The sequence below is a fragment of the Myotis yumanensis genome, unplaced genomic scaffold (assembly GCF_028538775.1).
Source record: "Myotis yumanensis isolate MYYU_CA2020_CCGP unplaced genomic scaffold, mMyoYum1.0.hap1 SCAF_8, whole genome shotgun sequence".
Classification (NCBI taxonomy): Eukaryota; Metazoa; Chordata; class Mammalia; order Chiroptera; family Vespertilionidae; genus Myotis; species Myotis yumanensis.
Genome location: NW_027223759.1, coordinates 21,105,096 through 21,125,134, shown reverse-complemented (window position 1 = coordinate 21,125,134; position 20,039 = coordinate 21,105,096). Strand labels below are relative to the sequence as shown.

The 20,039-nt window shown below is 54.9% G+C and overlaps 1 protein-coding gene across 13 annotated transcripts in view; it reads left to right on the top strand.

The window, feature by feature from the left end:
- Nucleotides 1-20,039, top strand: part of TNS1 (tensin 1) — a 221,249-nt gene that overhangs the window by 120,022 nt on the left and 81,188 nt on the right. For 12 of the 13 annotated variants that reach the window (XM_070422098.1, XM_070422097.1, XM_070422100.1 and 9 more), the window contains 8 exons: nucleotides 4,579-4,620; nucleotides 5,443-5,493; nucleotides 11,573-11,622; nucleotides 13,655-13,835; nucleotides 15,729-15,779; nucleotides 16,892-17,014; nucleotides 17,476-17,540; nucleotides 19,024-19,107. In XM_070422098.1, the coding sequence (XP_070278199.1) occupies nucleotides 13,668-13,835; nucleotides 15,729-15,779; nucleotides 16,892-17,014; nucleotides 17,476-17,540; nucleotides 19,024-19,107 (491 nt within the window). In that variant the 5' untranslated portion in view covers nucleotides 4,579-4,620; nucleotides 5,443-5,493; nucleotides 11,573-11,622; nucleotides 13,655-13,667. Of the gene's footprint in view, nucleotides 1-4,578; nucleotides 4,621-5,442; nucleotides 5,494-10,279; nucleotides 10,418-11,572; nucleotides 11,623-13,654; nucleotides 13,836-15,728; nucleotides 15,780-16,891; nucleotides 17,015-17,475; nucleotides 17,541-19,023; nucleotides 19,108-20,039 lie in introns of those variants that run through there. The other variant, XM_070422109.1, reaches the window with a different exon arrangement.

Here is a 20,039-nt window from a genome sequence, read left to right as displayed (position 1 = left end):
CTTGAGGAAAGGATGTGCAGCTTCCTTTATCCACCCTGTGGTTCTCAGCCCCTCATATTCAGGAAGTTCTCTCTGTTGTCTGACCTCAGTCTCTCCTGCTGCAGCCCATTTCCTCCTCTCCCTATGGAAGTGTATTGCAGACGTCTTCCTCTGGAGGACCGGAGACCATTAGTCTTTAAGTCGCAGAAAGCTTGTTCCCAGCAGGAGGGAAGTTGATTTAAGGGTAAGAGGAACTGAATAGAGATCATCTCCCAGGAGAGACAGAGCGGAAAGGATGGATGTAAGGAGCAGGGTTCTAATACCAGCCCTCTAAGCTACCTATTAGCTAATCTTGGGCAAGTTATTTAATATGGCGGACTCTCAGTCTCCTCAACTGTAAAATGGGTTAATGCTTATCTTGTGCACATTGGTTATGCGGATGGCTATGAGGATTGATGTCCATGGAAGCCAAGAATCTAATACTATGTATGCCCAGGGCTGCATTAACTCGTAATGAGTCATTGTTGTTATGGTGTTAACATTATGAAAGGCATCTCCAGCCCAGGGCCAGGCTGAGGTAGGCCAGTGAGGCCCCCGGGGTGCAAAATTCAAGGAGGCCTTGCTCTCAGGGCTGTGCGGGTGCACTTGGAGCAGCCGGAGAATGGTGCCTCCTTAAACATTCTGCTCTTAGCCTCACCCGAGTCCCTGCCTTGCTCCAGACTCCTGGGTTTGCGATCCTAGAGTAGAGTGATCCTCGAAGAGCAAGACTTGGTCATCAAGTGGCACCGGGTCCATACCCTGCCACCTGCTCCTGAGCTGAGCTCACGTTGTCCAGCCTGGAGGCCAGGGGCATTCTGAAGACCCCTGGTGGGGCTGTGGTCAGCTGCCCAGAAAGTCTGGGTCCTTGAGATCTAGGTTTTTTTCTGGGACTGGGCAGTGGGTGGGGACAGATGGGGACAGTCCCCATCTGGGCTCCATCTGCTCGGTCCTTCTGCCACTGAACCTCAGGAGGAAGGAAGAGAAGAGCCCACAGGGAGGCGGGGGACAGGGTGGAGGGGCTGCGAGGTGAGCTCAGCAGTGGGCTTTACAAAACTCGTGCCAATCCAATCCTGCCATTAACGTTACCCTGAGAAGCTGGGCCAGTCAGACCTCTCTGCACCTCAGGAGGGAGGAGACGGGGTCTGAAGTCCCTCTCAGAGCTGTTCTGCGGAGTGGTGTGGGAGGATGGAGGTGTGGGTGTACACGTGTGTGTGCACGTGTGGGAGTGGGTGGGGTGTCTGCCAGCCATTGGAACTCTGGGACGGCCACTTCAGGAGTCCACAGCTGGGGTGGTCTGGGAGCTTCCCTATAGCATGCCCAGGGCCTGGGGCAGGCTTGGCTTCAGGGGAGGCCACCCTCATGTTACCAGTCCCTTGCCTTTTTCATTCCCAGTCGGCCCAGAACTGGCAGTTCCTGGGAAACAGAAGCAGGACTTCAGTCCCGGAGGACTGGGAAGGGGAGGGTGGGAGCACGGCATGCATGCTGGGCCGTGTTTGCAAACACTGCAGGAAAACGCTGGGTGTTCAGGTCAGGAGGGGTTTTTGGAAATTTTTAGCTCTTCAGAAAGCATCTCAACCAGTAAGTTGAAGGCATTTGATGGCTGGCAAGCGTCTTTCTGTGGCCGGCTTCCAGCTGGCCCGGGGAAAGGGGTGGGGGCCAAGGTTACGGTGCTCAGATGATTGTTGGCAGGGAGAGAAGTTTCTCTTGCACTGCTGAGGCCTGTGGTTTCTAATATTGACTCCGACTCCCAGTTCTGCTTTGTGCCAGACATGGGAGGGGTTGGGCAGGAGGGTCAAGGTGGGGCAGGGTGGGCCACAGGAGGAGGGCCTGGGAGTGTGTGTGGGGTGGAGAGGATAAATAACTGCTAGCATTTACTGAGAACTTTCTAAGTGCCAGGCCCTGCTCTAAGTGCTTTATGTGCTTCCTCTCATTTGATTCTTTCAACATAGAGCCAGTCTGTCCCATTGAGGCACAGCAAGGATGAAGTGACCCGCTTGAGGTCACACAGTTAGCGGTAGAGACAGTCTGTTTAGACCAGCGCTTCTCAAAGGGCCATCCCCAGACCTGGAAACCTGTTAGAAATGCACATTCTCGGGTCCCACCCGAGTTCTGCTGGATCAGTCCTCTCGGGGGGCCCAGCCCCTGTGTGTCCACAGCCCTCCAGGTGTTTCTGAGTCACGCTCACGTTCAAGGCACCCTGGCTCACACTCTGCTCTTCAGGAGAGTCGTGGCCTCCGGGAGGTTTCCCCCAACGCTGGATGAGGACTCTGCAGGGCCTGCAGTATCCTGGGCAGGCACTTCCTCTGCAGCTTCTCCATCTCACCCCATTGCTGTCCTTTCTGAACAGCCTGTCTGAAGAGGCTGGCTCAGCAGAGTGAAGAGTGAGGGCTTTGGAGTGGGGAGAGCTGGGTTCAGATCTCTGCTCTGCAGACTCTGCATATAGAAGGTCTCTGTGATCTGCCCTCCAGGTGTGTCCCTCCTGCCCCCAGGGGCCAGAGAGGAGGTGGTCCTGCCCAGGCCACGGTCTCCACGGGAGCATCACAGAGCCCTGGATCAAAGGGACAAGTGGGGTCAGAGGGCCAGGATTTCCCAGTGGGCTCATTTGCCCCCGGCCCAGTGGCCTGTGGCTCAGCAGGGGGGGCTCTGGGAGGTGGCTGGGCGAGGATTAGGCTGGGCTGGGATGGGAATGGGATGTGTCATCTTTACTCCTCCAGAGCTATCCTCAAACTCCAGGTGAGTTGACCTGAGGGGTAGAGGGGCTTCCTGATGTGCCTCCCCGCCTCCTACTCCATTCCTGGACCCTGTCCTCTCTCATCCATCCTAAGCTGCCTTGGCCCTGAAGTATGCTCAGGAGGTTTCATCCCCTGGAAGGAAGTTTTGACCTCAGCCACCCGTCTTCTTTCCAGGCAGGAGGGGTAAAGTCTGGGCCATTTCCAGAAAGAGCACGGCTGCCTTCAGCTTAGCCGGCCTTCTTCCTCCATGTCCGCCTCGGCCAGTTCTCCCTGGCGCCAGACCCTCTCAGTGGTCATTCTGTCCATCCCTCTGTCTTCAGACACAGACAGCTTGCCCCTCAGGTCCCGGGCTGAGACAGTCTGTCTTAACTGGGCCCACACTCATCTCAGCAGAGGCGTTTCATGACCTTGGCAGTCATGCTCACGTCCTTCTGCCTGGTTCAGGGCCCCCGCACCACTTTGCTGAGTTGGAAATGGAGCCCTAGAAACTGGTCAGGAGGTGGCCTTGGAATGGGAAGTTTCTCTCCTGTTTTGGGGGAGTCCTAGGAACCTGTTTTTTCAGGTTGCCTTTAGCAGGAAGCACTCCTATTGGTCTGGGCAGGGGAAGGGTGGCACTGGGGCGAGGGGCAGGACCAGTCCACAGGTGTTTATTGATGGCTTGCTATCCATAACCACAGGCCCTGGCATGAGGGATATGGCAAATGAGTTGGTAAACATGCTGCTTTGAATATGTTTTGGAGGCAGGTGGGATAGAATCACAAATAAAACAAAACATATTCCCATGATATGATTATTCATGTGTCAATGACCAGATGAATGGCACTGACAGAGAGATGTACTGGAGTTGAGAGGTGGGAGAGAGAGTTCTCCTTGCTGAGGTGTTCAGGGAGGGCTTCATGGAGGAGGAGAGCTTTTAGGAAAAGAGGGGAAGCAGTTCCACCAGGAAAGGCCTGGATGTGAGAATAAGTAAAGGGATGTAGGGGGCAGGTCTGGGTGGAGCAGGGCCGATGCAGGGGGGAGGCCTTGAAGAGTTAGGACCCACAGGCCTCTCATCCCAGGCTGCTGCCATTTCACACAAAGAGCAAGAAGTGCAGAGCCCAAGGTGGGGTTCAAATCCTGTTGTCCCCATTAGTAGTTGATGACTTGGGCCACTCATTTAACTTCTGCATATCTGTAAAGTGGGCCTCAAAAGTAATAATGGGCCCTGGCTGGTGTGCTCAGTGGTTGGAGTGTTGGCCTGCACACTGAAGGGTCTCAGGCTTGATTCTGGGTCAAGGGCACATGTTTGGGTTGCGGGTTTACTCCCCATTCCCAGTTAGGCTGTGTGCAGGAGGTAATCAGTCAATGTGTCTCTCTCACATGATGTTTCTCTTTCTCTCTCTCTCTCTCCCCACCTCCCTCTTTCCCTTCCACTCTCTCTGAGAAGCAATGGAAAAAATATCCTCAGGTGAGGATTTAAAAAAAAAAGGTAATAATGGTGCCTGCATCACAGGGTGCTTGTGGTGGAGGAGACGGTATTGATGAAAACGCCTGGCATGTTGGCACAGTGACGGTTACTCGCTCCTCGTTCCTTTTTGAACCGTCAGCGACTGCCCGAGGTAGAGGCCTGGCTGATATTTGTCCAGGTGGATGTTTACGGTACCAATAGGAAGTTTTTTATTTTCCAAACTGTGCCTCCCAACGTGGGGACAGCCAGGTTCCATCTTGGGTTGGAGTCATGTCCTGCCTTTGGAGGCATTCTGTCCCCATGGCCATCGGCCTTGGAGAGAGAGCCAATCTGGGGGTGTTTGTCCTGAGGACTCACGCTGCCTTTTCCCTTTGTCCACAGCCTGTCAACGCGGAGAGTGCACCAAAGAATGTAGTGGACACGGTGAGTGACAGCAGGCCCCGGGGTGGGGTGGCGGGGAGCCGCCTGGGAGGCAGGAAAGCGGAAGATGGATTTGGGGAAAGTGAACAGATGTGTTTGGGGATATCCTTCTGGAGTAGATATGGGGAAGTTGGGGGAAGTGGTGGGGCCATGGGTGACGTTGGGGGCTGGTGCATTTGGAAATGGATTCCTGGGGAACCTAGGCAGGCCGAGCAGGAGAGGCAGGGGTGGGAGCGGAGCGAGAGAGGCCAGTGGTTAAATGTGGGTTTCTTTATTAAATATGTAGGAATTGAGAAAGCCAGGCAGATCTTTCCGAATAGATCTTTCTGACTTAGCAGAGAAACAATCTCAAGGCTGCAAGGAGGAGGAAGAGGAAAAGTCAGTGGGCCCTGAAGTGGGAACTGAGGTTAGCAGCTGTGAGGTGTCTCCGGCAATGGCCGGTGTTGAATGGCCTGGAGTGGGAGACTCGGGTTTAAATCCTAACTCCTCGGAGCTCCTAATTGTGTGACTATAGGCAAGTCATGAGCCTGTCTGTGCTTCAGTTTTCTTATCTGCAAAATGAGAATAATAATATTTCCCAGGGTTGTTGTGAGACACAGAGAAGAGGGTTTGATTAGCTCTGAGAGGCCTTCAGTGGACAAAGAAATGTTAGACAGCCAAGTCTCCCCGACCCCACCCCACCCCACCCACCCCACCCCACCCCGGGCCCTTCTGCAAATCCTCTGACCCCCCCACCCCTGCCAAACCCAGCAGGTGAAAGACCTAGTGCCTTTTGATTACTTTCTTTGACTCCCCTTTCTTACTGTCTTGACCCTCTCTCTCCAGGGAGAAGAAACCTTCCGGGGTGGGAACACTCGGAAAAGCCTTGAGGAAGACGTAAGTGTGGGGGGGGAGGGGTAGAGAAGGATGTGGCTGGGCTCCTGGTGCTCAGAGGGGCTGGGGATGGGTGGGTGATATCTCACACCTCTCTTGTGGGGCGTCCCTTCCTCCTCTCCAGAGGGCAGGCAGGGTTGCCCAGCTTGGTTGCTGAGCAAGGGAGGAGGGGCTGGGTGAGCAGACCCCATCTACTTATACACTGGGCCTCAGTCTTGGCCTTGGCCTCCAGCTCAGCTGGGTCCAGAGCACTTTTGCCCATCACTTTGTCAGGGTGGGAGTGGGGAGGAGGGTGAGCTTTGTGAGGCCTGGTTGGGTGGTGGGTGAGCAGTCACCAAGGTGAGGGCAGGGAGAATGGTCAACACTGTAGGGACCAAGGGCAGAGATGAAGAGGGACTCTTGAGCCCTTAGAGCAGTGGTTCTCAACCTTCCTAATGCCGAGACCCTTTAATACAGTTCCTCATGTTGTGGTGACCCCCAACCATAAAATTATTTTCGTTGCTACTTCATAACTGTAATTTTGCTACTGTTAGGAATCGTAATGTAAATATCTGATATGCAGGATGTATTTTCATTGTTACAAATTAAACATAATTAAAGCATAGTGATTAATCACAAAACAATATGTAATTATATATGTGTTTTCCGATGGTCTTAGGCAACCCCCGAGAAAGGGTCGTTCAACCCCCCAAAGGCGTCTCGACCCACAGGTTTGAGAACCGCTGCCTCAGAGGGTCATCAGATCTTGGGGAATTGCATGCTCTGTTTCTTTGGAGAGAGAGAAAAAATGCAGAATCCTTTGTGTGGCTCAAATGCCATTGATTCAGGAAGAACCTGGAAGGTGGGCCGACTGGTCCACGATGCTCCTTCTGCCATGCATTTTTTCTGGAAGTCAGTGAGCACATTTCTTAAGCGGAAGGACCCAGAGGAGGGTAGCCGGGGCTCTCCCACCACCCTGCTTTGGGCAATACTGTGGCGGAACTTGTCCTCACACCCCAGGAACTGAGGCCCGACTGAGTTGGACCTTTTTCTTCCTTCCCTTCTCTGACAATTTGCCCCTGTGCTGGCCTCTCCATCCTTGCCCGCCTTGATCTGCAGAGGAACAGGGAGTGGTTTTGGCGGTTGGCACAGGGGGAGCTGTTGATGGCATGAGGCCCTATCATCTGACAGCTGCCTGACCCATGGTGGGGAGGGCCCAGAGGGAGGTGCTGGGGCAGCAGGAGGCAGCTTCTGCAGGAGGCAGCACTTCTGCGGTGAGCCCACCGCCACTGCCTCATTGCCGGGGGCAGCCTGCACAGCGAGGGGAGGCGTCCTTGTCCTCCAGAAGAGCGGGAACATGCCTCTCAAATTAGTGGGGAAGGCTCTGCTCAAGGTAGGAGGGGTCCTGTGAGCACAGGTACACGTGCTGGAGAGGGGCCCTTGTCTGAGTTTGTGATGTTTCTGGGGCTGGAGTGCAGGGGAGAAATTAATTTTTTGTGTACCTGCTATTGAGGATTGACTAGCGTAATGCACGCAAAGCACATGATATGTGCTCAATAAATGGTAGCTGTCTTATGACTGCTATTTTGACTGAGGGCCAGGAGCTGGGCTGGGTATTTTTTGATCCCCATGACAGCCCCTATGGCAGATGCTGTGACCCCATTTTGTAGATAAGCAAACAGAGGCTTGGAGGGGCTCGATGCCTCAATGCCTTCTCCATTTCTTCCCGGGACTTGCATCTGGTGTTGCCAGAACTCCCAACCTTGGTGGGGGGGACAGGGTGATGGTGTGTGAACCAAGAGGTTTAGCCAATGGTCTGCAGACTCTTGTAAGTCAAGTCCTAGAGCTGCTGCTCCCACACCCCAGCCTGGGTCCGACGGACCCTGGAAGGTAAGGCTGCAGTAGGAGAGAGTGAAGTTAGACACCAGGAAGAACTTTTTGACACGTGGGTGTGTATGACTTTAGTCCTGGGGAAGAAAGAGGTGGCCGTTTAATTGGGACTGGAGGTTTTATTTAGGAGAAAGTTGTGTTGATCTGGGATGAATGTGTGTGTCAGGGGTGGGTAAGGGTGGTGTCCTGTCTGGATGTGGGAGGAGAGACCAGCAGTGTTTTGGTTGTTAGTCTAGTTTAAGGAGTGCATGAAAGGCAAAGCAGGCTCCAGAATGGCCTGCGTACTGCAAAGAAGGAGAGGAAACCCAAGTTTAAGGTCCCAGACATCTGTTGTGGGTTGAATGACCTCAGGGTGATTGAGTCAGTCCCCTGCCCAGCGGTGGGCTTTCTGCGGTCTGCCGCAGGTGAAGGGACCCGCTTTCGAGGTGACATGGCTGAAGTCCTGGGCCTGCCGCTGGGACAATACGCCTGTTTTTTTTAGCTGTTTTCCTGTCTCTGGCCCGTGGCCCAGGATTCAGGGCAGGAATGGCTGTTTTCCTCTGACTGCTGGTGTGCAGTGGAGTTCGTGGATGGTGTGCTGTGTCGCACTTTGTTTTGGAAAAATCCAGGCTGGTGGGCAGGAAGGAGAGAGGAAGGGGTGTGGCTGGAGGGGCTGGTGTCGGGGGGAGGGGCGGCCACTGCTCTCAGAGGAGACCTAGGAATGGGGATGGGCTCCTGACGTAGGTTGGTCACCAATTTCTGGCTGCCTGACATGGCCCCTGATATTGCTTACACACCCTCCTCCCAACTGTGCCCCCTGGGGACTGGGGCTCAGGAAACAGCTTTTCTTTTGGTCCAGGGCTGTTGTGTTTGGTCTGTGGACCTCAAAGGAAGGCAGGACTCTTCCCACACAGTGGTTGCTCTAACCAACCCCACCCAGGTCCCAGGGTTCCTGCTCCTTGCTGTATGGCGGGGAGAGGGTTGATAACAGAGCATAGGGTCACAGTCTTTGAGCGCTCGGGAACGGCTGAGCGGTGATCAGCAGCGAGGACGAAGGCAAAACGAGTTGGCTGGACCTGCGGTAGGAAGGGTGAGGGTTAGACATCAGGAAGAACTTACCGGTAGTAAGAGAAGTAGGACCCTGTTTTGGTGACGCTGTGGAATTTCCGTTAGTGGTGTCCTTTCAACAAAGGACAGACTATTTTGGTGACAACAATAGGGGAGAGTTCTTGGTGCACAGGGAATTGGATCAAAAGTCCTATTATTGATCTATGTCCTGGTAGGGGCTGGGAGGAAGTTCGAAGCCCTGTGGAGAGAGAGAGAGCTTTGAGAGCCTCAGTGAGGAAAAGAATGGGATGACAGGCAGACAGAGAGCTTAATTTTCTTTTCAAAATAAAATCTTTGTAGTACTCTTTGTAGAGCCCTCTGATAGTTTTCCCTAAGGGCTCTAAGTGGAACAGGTCAATGATGTAGAATCACATGAAACTGTGCTGGACCCATTTTACAGATGGCTCAGTGAGACCGAGGGGCTGCTGCCGCCAGGGCTCCGATGATGAGTACCTTTCTTCATAGAATAGAAGCTCTCTGAGGTCAGGGCTCCTCCTCCCCTGGGCCCCTGGTGCCTAGAACATTGCCAGGCACACAGCCTGCAGCACTCAGTGAAAGTTTACTGAAAAAGGGGGTGAGCACGGAGCTGGGTGGCAGAGATGACCACATCTCTCCCCCGTCCCCCAGCCCTCTTGAAAAGGGCCTGCATGCTGAGGCACGCTGGAGAACGCCCGTTTCCAGCCGTGTGTGTGAGGTCACCTGTGTTTTCTTGAGCGTTAGGTTGTGTTTGCTCACAGCCCGCCACTGCTCCCCCACCCCCCGCCCATTCGTGGTTCTCTGGTTCTCCCTGCGGCTCTGTGTCCACCGACACTCGGACGTGTCACCCGTGCACGTCTGCTTTCTGCCAGCGAGTGTCACATGCCCCCCAACTTTGCAGAAAACAGGAAGCCCCATCAGTTAGAGGGCAGCCCAGTGATTCATCAGCGGATGACCATCCAGCTGTTCGTCCCCATCCTCTGGTGGGGTCACTTGTCCAGGGCAGCTTCGCCCCCGCCCCCCCTTCCCTGGCCGGCCTGCTGGAGGGAGCAGGCTTGGACTTTGCCTTATCACCTCTGGAAGCGGCATGGCCAGACTCGGTTGGGGCCAAGTTTTTATTTATCCTCCCTGGCTTTTTTTGGGGTGGGGAGGCTAAGGAATGTGGAGTGTTGTAACGTTGGAAAGGGGGGGGTGGGGGAACGGAAGCCAGCTCTCCTGCCCCGCTCATCCTTCTCAGCCCTGTGCCGTGGAAGCTCCAGGCCCCCTCAGCCCCCCAGCCCCCCTGCCAGGCCCGTCTCAGTATCCCCTTGTCTCCCTGTGCCTGGACCTGTGGTCCTGGCCACACCTCAAGCCTTGGCTACAGTTGTGGCTTCCAGTTGTTTGAAGCAGCTGTGGTGGCCTCCTCCAAACGTGGCTGTGGATCCGTAACAGATGAAACCCGAGGGGCTATTTATAGCGGGGTGGCCCTGGGCCTGGAGCAGGGCCCACGCCTGGGGAGGCTCAGCGACTCCTCGTCAGGGCCCAGCGCAGTGGAGAGAGATGAAGTGTTGGGTTCTGCGTTCCGCTGGGTGGGTAGTTTTGGAACAGCCTGGTTTGGGCCTTGAAAACCAAACACAACCCTCCTCACCCCCCCACCCCCGCCCCCCCAATGCCTGACTCATGCAAGCCCAAGTCCTCAGGGCCAGGAGAGCTGCGGAGACAGAAGCTTTCTGCCCTGACAGACAGCCCCACTTGGCGTTTCCTCCTGCTGCCCGCCGAGGCTGAGCTGCTCCGGGCTGGGTGGGAGCCCAGGCAGAGGGGACTCGGGGTGCAGCTTGCTCCTTGCCGATGGATGGGGAGTCCTCTTAGCGGGGCTGCCCTGGCTTTGGGCTCAGCTGGGAGCTGGGCCTCCAAGCCCACCCCCTCCCGCCTCGGAGGCTCTGCGGGGCCTGGAGAGCGCTGAAGGGGGACAAGCCTGAAGTCTGAGGTGAATCCTGCCAGTCGCCAGGACTTGGGGGTGAGTCACTGTTGCCTCAGTTTCCCCTCTCATTGGCAGATTGTGGTCCTGTCTCCTCCAAGAAGTGGTTGCAACTTGGTGCTTGGGAAAGGCTGGTTCCTGGGAGGCCCGTGAATGCTTGGACAGTGCCAATACGCTCAGAGGGCTTGGCTAGGTCTGGGATTCTGGGTGTTGGGTATCCGATTCTGCATCGTGTGAGGTGGCTGAAAGGATGGGCGGTTGGTGGTAGAAGTGATGCAGGGGTTTGATTTGGAGGTGAAGGTTTGATTGTATCCCTAGCTGCCCTTATAATTGTACTTGATGTAATAACAGTAACCACATATATGTCACTGTTATATGTGTAATTCCTTTTCATTTTCAAACAACCTATACCCCCACTTTACATGTGACATTCCAGAGGCTCAGAGCGTTAAGTAGGAAGGCTGCCCAGCGGGGTGCTGAGGGACTCAGCCTGGGCTTCCTCACTGTGTCGTTGGTGCCCTGGCATGTGTTGGACACCAACTTGGGTCCCTTTGCCTGGTTTTGTATAAGTTGACAGCCCTGGAAATGGGAGGGGGTGAGGGGGGTAGCATACAATGGGTGGTGGGTCCTTGGGGGCACGATTTGCTGCCTGAGCTGCTCTCCATAGGTGCACGTTGTGCTGGCTGCTCTGTTTCTAAACCTCTGATTGAATGACTCGTGTTGCTGCTTTAAAGAAGGAGTGGGCATGGCGATGGTCGGAGGAGGAAGGTTAGAGCTGGAGAGAGGTGCCATCACTCACCTTTCCTTCTCTCGTGCTTGCAGTCTGTATCCTCCCCTCGGGGTTCCTATTACGATGGCCAGTGAATCGAGATGAGATGAGTTTCCAATGTCAGTAACTGTTTTATTGAGTGTGCGCTCAGTACAGATGGCACTAGCCCAGGCGTGGCACGTTTCTCAACATTGGGATTCCTTCCTCGCCGGGGGCTCACAAGCTCGCAAGCACACTCACGTGGAATTGGCATAGACTGCTCTTGGCTCTGGGTTGCTTTGTTGCTGTGGTGTTAGGGTGCCTGGGCTGGAATGTTGGCAGAGAAAGGAGAAGTGGATCTGCGTTTGCCCGTGACCCTGACTGCGCCGGTGGACAGCTCTCAGCCTGCCTCCTCCACAATGCTGCTTCTCTTTTCTCTTTTCCAGGGCTCCACCAGAGTCACCCCGAGTGTCCAGCCCCATCCCCAGCCCGTCAGGTATGCCTGGCCTGTGGGGGGCACAGGGTGGGGGTCCTGGCCGTGAGGTCACTGTGGGAGTTCCTGGCAAGTCATGCCTTTGGGTCTCCGAGACCGAAGTCATAAAGCCAGTGGTAGGAAGCCTGGGCAGCCGTGGCGCCCTCCCTGGAGGGTGTGGGTGGATGCCGCTTGGAAAGGGTCATGCTCTGGGTTCTAGCTGGAAGCCAGCCTTGAGCCGAATTCTTTACGTACCTGCATGATTCATCTAGTCCTTGCAACAGCCCTGCAAGGTAAGTGTTTTATTCCCATTTGGCAGATGAAGAAACAGTTTCAGAGGTGGCTTGTTAGAGGTCACACAGGGGCCTTGGTGGCTCTCGGACACGGCCTCTTTTCCCTGCGCCCAGCTTCTCTGGTTCTCTCTGTCTCACCTTCACCCCTGAGGCTCCGGAGATGAGTGAGAATCTGGCCCCAGGAAGATGGGGGTCCCAGGGAGAGGGGACCTGGTGTGTGACTGAAACCCTTAGCAGGTTGTGGTCTAGCCACCCGCTGCCCTCCGACCTGGTCTGCTCTTTAGAAGATCCCCTCCTCCCCCCACAGCTGAGAAGCACCTTGGGTGGGTGGGTGTGGAGTGCGATGCTGAGGTGGTCAGGCGGTGGCGCTGTTTTGCCTGGCTCAGGCAGTGACCTGAGGTACGAGCCAGAAGCTCCTCTTGGGGATGAGGGATGGCGGGGGCTCAGAGCTCAAATCACACTGGACCTTACTGCAGCCACCGGCCCTTCCACCACTTGGTCCCTGTCATTGCCACCATGGAGAAGCCTCACATCACCCCGGCTCCCCATCTCCAGACCCCATCTACAGAGTTGGGCTCAGAGTTAACCTAGTGGAGACCGGGATTCTGCCCTACTTCTTGGGGGTCCTCCCCAGTGCTGCCCCATCACTTTGAAATACCCTGGTGGTATTCCTCCTGCTGCCCTCCAGTCTCAACTTTACCCCGCTGTAGTGACAGGTTATCAAAATGAAATGTGAGTGTTGTCCACCTCGGACAGAGAGGGGAAGCCAGACACTAGGAGACTGCTGATGGGTAAGAAGGTGTCGGGGTGGGGAGCGTGTGTGGTGCCCCCAGAAGCTACAGGGCTTCAGAAGGGAATTCCAGCATCTCAAGATCCATCCCCCCTTCCCATCAGCACCCCAGTGGGCCCTTGGACCCTCTCCCTGGAAGAGAAGCTGGGTGAGGTGTCAAGTTGTGAGCCCCTACCTCCCCTCATCCAGTGCCCAGTTCAGGTGGCTCTCTACTCTCCACGGAGCTCAGATAGTGCTGGGATGTCGGGGGCTCTGCACCCTCTGCTTCCTGGGCCCTTAGCAATCAGGGAGGCCACTGCCACAGCGCTGAGTGTGGGAGCTGCCAGAGGTGGGGATCGAGCCAGGGAACAAAGGGCAGGAGTTGGCCTGCCTCCGGGAGGGCTGGAATGTGTGCTGTGGTCTGGCTCACCTGGAGCCCAGGTGAGCGTGTCACCTGAGCTGCCCCTTCCCCCAAGAGGCCTCCCACCCACTCCACAGCTCTGAAGCCAAGGAGGGCAGCAGAAGACTCAGCCAGGGAGCTGGGGAGCACTCACTCAGCCTCTCTTTCCCCTTCCACAGCTGTCCCAGGAGCCTTGGAGACACTCCGCCAGCCCAGGCTGCAGTGTGTCAGGGGGCAGAGCTGGGCTCCTGGGTTCCTGGCCAGCTCTGGCCCTGGCTCTGACCTCTAGGATCTGGGTGAAGGCAGTGCTGAGAGAACTGACGGGCACCTGGGATTGGTGTCATCGCCATTTGGTTCTGACACAGCCTGAGATCCTTGCCAGCCCCTGCCCAGCTCTTTCTCTCTGGCGCCCCAAGCTGGCCTTGCTGGCTGCACCGGCCTTGCCAGGGGAAGCCTCGGACCTTGGCTCTGGGTCTGGGAGCAGCCAAACCCCCTGGGTTGGATGTGGGGGCCATGCACAGTGTGTAGGGGGTGCAGATATCTGGTCCTTGCCCTGGGGAACTAGATTCTGATCTACAACCCCCTCTCTGCTAGTCCTCCCAGAAACATGAGTGTGAGCCAGACCATGGAGGACAGTTGTGAGCTGGACCTGGTGTACGTCACAGAGAGGATCATCGCCGTCTCCTTCCCCAGCACAGCCAATGAGGAGAATTTCCGGAACAACCTCCGCGAGGTGGCCCAGATGCTCAAGTCCAAACATGGAGGCAATTACCTGGTGAGGATGGGCCTCTTGCCACTTTGCCAGCGCCCCTCTGCCCTTTCTGCCTGCCCCTCACTGCTGTGTGTGCGTGCGTGTGTATGTGTAGTGTGCATGCATGTGCATGCGTTGACCAGGAGGAGAGAATAATAATAAGAGTTCATGTTATGGAGCACGTACTATAAGCCAGGCCTTGTTCCAACTGCTTTCCGCATATTTAACCTTCAGGACAGCCTAGAAAGCAGGTTTTGTTAGAGCTCAGAGAGGTGGGGTATCTGCTTAAGTTCACAGTATCAGGAAGTGGTGGAGCTGGCACCTTGCTGGCACCTATGAGAAGTCTTAAGGCAGAGTTGTGGCAGAGGCGTCGTAAGGGACCTTGTGTTGCTGACATGGGGACTGTACCTGGCCCAGGAGAGTCACCTAACAAATGTAGGCCACTTTACTGGGAGGTACATGCGACTGGACCAATAGACCAGACTGTGCAACCTTCAGGGGCTGCCCTTGGCTGTGTGAGCAGAGGTGGCTGTAGGAGGCTGTATTAGGTCCCTGGGGCTGCTGTAACAAATTACCACAAACTCGGTGGCTTAAAACAACGGAATTTAACTTTTCACAGCTCTGGGGGCTACAAGTCCAAATTGATTTATTGGCAGGGCCATGTGCCTCTGAATTGTGTAGGGGAGCACCCTGCCTTGCCTCTTTCTGGCTGCTGGTTGCTTCGGCATCCCTGGTGGCCCCTGGCTTGTATCTTCATCACTCCGATCTCTGCCTCCGTCGTCACAGGACCTTCCTTCTTTCCTGTGACTCTCTGTGTGTCCTTTCCTCTTCTTATAAGGACACCAGCCATTGGATTTAGGGTTCACCCTAAATTCGGGATGATCTCATCTCCAGATCCTTAACTACTTACATCAGCAAAGGCCCTATTTCCAAATAAGGTCACATTCTGAAGTTCAGGGGGATGTGAATTTTTGTGGGACACCATTCAACCCACTGCAGACACCCATCCATCAGCTGTGTCAGACATTGTTAAGAGCCTGGTTTGAAACATCAGAAAGTCCTGGGTTCGAATGCAGGCTCTGCTCTTATTAAGTAGCTGATCTCGGCCACTTAGCCTCACTAAGCCTTAAGTTCCCCAAGTTCCCCATCTATAAAGTGAGTCTAATAATACTATCTATGTCTTACGGTGGTTGAAAGAATGAAACCAACTGGTAGATGTAAAGTTCTTAGCATGGGTATGACAGGCTGTGGATACTCAAGTGGTAGCTGTTGTTCACATAATAAACGTGTTCCATTATGGGGCTCAAGAGTGGGCTAGAAGCCATCTACGCTCCTTCCTGACTTGGGGAGTCCAGGATTTCATGGGACTCTGTGCTATGCCACCCTCCCTCCATCTTGCCTATACCAGACCGTGGGGTCGTCTTTTCTCCCCAGGAGGCAGCACAGTGGTCTTTGAGTTTCCCAGGCAGTGAGGTAGAGGTGGAGACGGGAATTCCAGAGATTGGGGGGTTCTCATGGGCTGTGGTTAGGTGCCGGAGAACGTCTTCTGGGAGAGGATGTCAAGGGTCTGAGAGGGCCCACCCAGGACAGTTTGTATCCTCTGATGGGGGGTGTCTGACCGCAGAGCCATTGCATCTTCATGGGGTGAGTTTCTAAAGTCCACCTGTGGAATGGAAACTAGAGAAGGCCAACGCTGAACATGGGACCCGAGACCGGTTCCATCCCCTTCTCATCTTTAGTTCTGGACGTCCGCTCACAGAGGGGAGTGGCTGAGAGTCTATACTCCCCCCCTGCCCCCATCCTGAGAACCTATAGTTGGGTTCCTGTTGATCCCAGCTCATGTGTGGGTGGGATCTCCAGCAGGGGCGAGAGCAGCATGTGAGCCCCTCCACCATTTCTTCCTTTTCTTCCTTCTAGCTTTTCAACCTCTCTGAGCGGAGACCTGACATCACGAAGCTCCACGCCAAGGTGAGCCCATGCTGAGTAGGGTGGGAGCGTCTACCCGCCTGGGAGGGGAGATAACAGACAGTCCCCCTCGCCCCTCGGGTCCCACGTCAGAGTCTTAGGGAAAGTGCTGTGACAGTTTGCAAAGCCTATTACAGTGCCATCTTCTCCTTGGATAATGGGAAAGAATCTATTCATTGTTTCCATAATACGAACTACAGAAAGCAAAGCTCGATGCAATGATTTCTACCCAGCTCTGCCTCCCTGGGGAGCCCTTAGGATCTCTGGGTGAGGCTGGAGCTGTGAGATTGTTAGCTTCTTTGAAAGGTATCTTGGCTTTAGACTGGCTAGGAATGGCTGACGTGGACCTTCCCACTGCCAGCTCTCACTTGCTCACCCTGTGGGCCGTGGGCCGGGCTCTGCATGGTGCCTGCTCCAGGCTCCTGGATTTTGGTGCCTGTTGCTGTGTGACCCTGGGAAGGTGACACACTTTTCTGGGCCTCAGTTTGCACCTCTGAAAGTGGACAGGCTGGATTAGGTATATTCTCTGGGCCCTTCCAAGCAGAAGTTCTCTTTTACTGTAAAGTTCTATGAGTTTAGAAAAGTTTTGAGGAGCTGGAGACTGGGGTTCAGATCTGCCCTCTGTCTCCTTCAGCTTCTCTGGGCTGGCCTGAAAAATCAATGGTGTGTGTGGCCAGGGCCTGGAAAAGAGCCACGAAGAGCCGGGGACCCTTTGCTCTGCCCTCGCCCTGAGCCAGGCCTTGGGGTTGTCTGTGGGAGCAGAGCTTGGAGACAATACTGGGGGCACCATCACATTTTGGGGTCAGAGTCATGTGGAAGGGACCTTGCCTTTGTTTTACTCACATATGAGAAGTTGAGGCTAGGAGAAGGGCCATGACTGGCTGGGACCCCACAGCAAGCCAGTGTCAGAGCTGAGACTCAGGCACAGGGTCCCTGGTCCTGGCCATTGTCCTATCCCTCCACACCCCCACCTCCCAGTTGGGCTGATAGGCAGGGCAGGAACCAAGGCCCAGCCGCTGGTGGCCACTGCCCGGTACTAGCCTGTGGAGTGTGTGCTGCCCCCACTGCCCTGGTTGACCGTCTGGGCTTCTGCCACTTATCACTCCTGGCCACAGGTACTGGAATTTGGCTGGCCTGACCTCCACACCCCAGCCCTGGAGAAGATCTGCAGTGTCTGCAAAGCCATGGACACTTGGCTCAACGCAGACCCCCACAATGTCGTCGTTCTACACAACAAGGTCAGAGTCGGCTGCAGGGTTTGTGAGTGTGTGTGTGTGTGTGTGTGTGTGTGTGTGTGAGACTGTGCGTGCGCATGCCCACGTGTGAATGTATCCTTGGATGAGGGTATCTCTTGGCCTGTATCATTGGATTGTGTGTGTGTGGAAGTCTGTATTCTCCTTTCTAGGGATGGTAGATCCTGCCCTGGGGCCCCCACAGGAAGTGTGGGGCCCTCAGGTGTAGTAGGTGATCATCTGTGTTTCTTCTCTTTGAGACTTAGTTGCCCACCCTTGTCCCTCCCCATACCCCCTCCCTCCCCCATACCCCCTCCCCCATACCATTCCCTCCCTCTTCCTGGTCTCCCTTAGAGCCACACCCTTCTCTCCAGCCCCTGCCTCCTTCCCTTCAAGGCTCTGGATGGGCACTGGAGCAGTAGGCCAGCCTTAGAAATAAAGGCTTTTGTGTTTGGGGGCTCTTTCAGGGAAACCGAGGCAGGATAGGAGTGGTCATCGCCGCTTACATGCACTACAGCAACATTTCGGCCAGGTAAGAGGGCCCCCGAGCCTCCTGTTCTCTGCATATTGACCCACCCACGATTTCTCCCTTCCTTGGGGCGGGAGGATAAAGACAGAGAGCGTGAGAGGTTCTTAGGATGAGGAAGGAAGGTGCCTGTCACACCCCAGGAGCCTGTGTGTGGAGGGCAGGAGAGAGGAGAGTCCATCCCCCCCATTGTCCAGCCTTGGGAGACGGGCCCATCTGTGAACACCCCATCCAGCCAGATTCTCGGGGCCAGTTTTTCTTGCCAAACTGCCTTCTGTTTTCCTGGGTGAGCAGGGAGGGTGTCTGCAGGAAATGCTGGATCAGATCTGGGTCCAGCAGAACCGTCTGGGAGTTATCTCATCCATCCCCCTGTCCCTGGCCAGCAGGGCCTGTTCCCACTTAGGGGTTTTAGAGCAAGACTAGTAAACCAGCAGTGCCCTGTTTGATTCCATTTTGCAGAGAGGCAGAGGGGTCCATCCACTGGTTTATTCTCTAGACTGAATAGTAGTTACTGAACAGCCACACACTGTTCTAGGTGCTGGGATACAGCAGTGGGCAGAGCCAGGCCACTGTCCCACGGCTCTAAGTATATAAGCAAGTGTATCCGTAATAGCAGGTGGTAAGATCTATGAAAGAATGGAGACCAGAGCATGACAGGGGTCAGAGGAGGCCTCTGGAGAAGGCGATATTTGAGTAGAGACCCGAATTAGGCGGAGGAGAGCGGGACCGGCCGAGTCACATACAGTCTGGGAGGGAGCTTCCCAGGCAGAGAGAGGAGGAAGGGACAAGGCCTGCGGTGGGAATGCCATGCGAGGGGCTGGCATGTTTTGAGCTGAGTGAGTGAGGGCATGAGGAGTAGGAAGTGAAGCTGGAAGGGGGCAAGCCTTGTAGGACTCGATAAGGACTTTGGGTTTTTTCTAAGAGTGATGGGAAGTCGTTGGGAGAGTCAAGAAGGGGCAAGCTATGGGACTGGTCACTACATTTTAAGATCTCTCTGAGCGCTCTGAGGATGGGTAGAGGGTTCTGTGGAGGGCTTGCCTGTAGGATGGCAATTTTACAGCTTTAAGAAATCCATCTTAGCCTATTCTTTGCTTACTGGTGCACACTTGCTGTGCACCTACTATGTGTCTATAGGCACCAAGCTCTTTAGAGATGTTAGCCCACTTGATCGCCATAACAAACTTTGAGGAGGAAGGCAACTATCCCTCTCATTTGACATGAAATAAAAAAAAAATCAGTTTCAGGAAGATTAAATAACCTGCCATAAGGATAGTGCTGAAGTGGTGGACTAGTGTTGGGCTCCCAGCTGTCTAGCTCCAAAGCCCCCCGCACAGCACACAGGATCTCGAGCTGCCAGGGTGCTCTTTTCCTGAAAGCACCTCAGCACAGGGTGGCTGCAGGACTCTGCGGGTCTGGGGAGCGGGGAGGGGGCCGAAGGGGCTCTTGCACTTGGATGTTGGCTCCTCTGACCACCTGTCTTTCCCCCCAGCGCCGACCAGGCACTGGACCGGTTTGCAATGAAGCGGTTCTATGAGGATAAGATTGTACCCATTGGCCAGCCATCCCAGAGAAGGTGGGTCACAGCCCAGTGCACATGTGTGTGCTCGCTATGTGTGGGGACTAGCCTCATGGACCCACGGGGGATGGAACAGCATGCCTTGGTGAGGGTGTACTAAATATGCATGTTCAGGGGCCAGTCTGGAGGGGTCTGAGATCAGGGACATGGGTGAGCCCATGAGCAGCTGTGTATGTGCCCACAGGTGAGCAGGGCAGTTGGCTCCTGAGGCTGGTACTGGAGAGCAGCGGGGGCATCGGTGGGGGACACGATGGTTTGGGTATAAGAAGGCGGATTGTATGAGGAGGCAGTGCCATTCTTGGTCCTGGAAGCAGGATCGCTTCAGTGTTTGGATGAGTCTACAGGAAGCTGAGGTCCCTGCCACCTGCCCAGGGAGGTCACATACACTCTTGATAAGTCACTTTTTACTGGGTGTGCTTTAAAAACTTTATCGAGGGCACTCAATCACGTGGTCACATTGGAGTGCACAACAGCCCAGGCAGGAAGCAGGGCAGAGACTGAGTCAGTCATTCATTTGGCAAATTTCAGGCAGTCTGCTATGCTCCAAACACTAGAGATATCTAGTTGAATGGGACAAAATCCATTGCCCCTTGTGAGGTGATACTCTACCGAGAAGGATGGACACTATACAGAAAATACACAGACAAGACAATTTCAGATCGTGATTAATCCTAGGAAAGAAAGAGGAGAGAGCGCTGCAGAGATGAGAGCTGAAGGGAGGGGAATGGGGCTATTTTAATGACCATGGTTGCTGGGGTCCAGCCCCAGCGGTCCAGGGGTTCCCAAAGGTGTGGACGGAGTCGGCGAAGAATGTTTCACACGGAGACAGCGTTCAGAACTCTCTAGCTTTCCTTAGTCTCCGTGGATCTTCCTGTGTCTGGCTGAGGCCACAGAGAAAGATCCCAAGGAAAGCTGAGCCTTTATTTTAT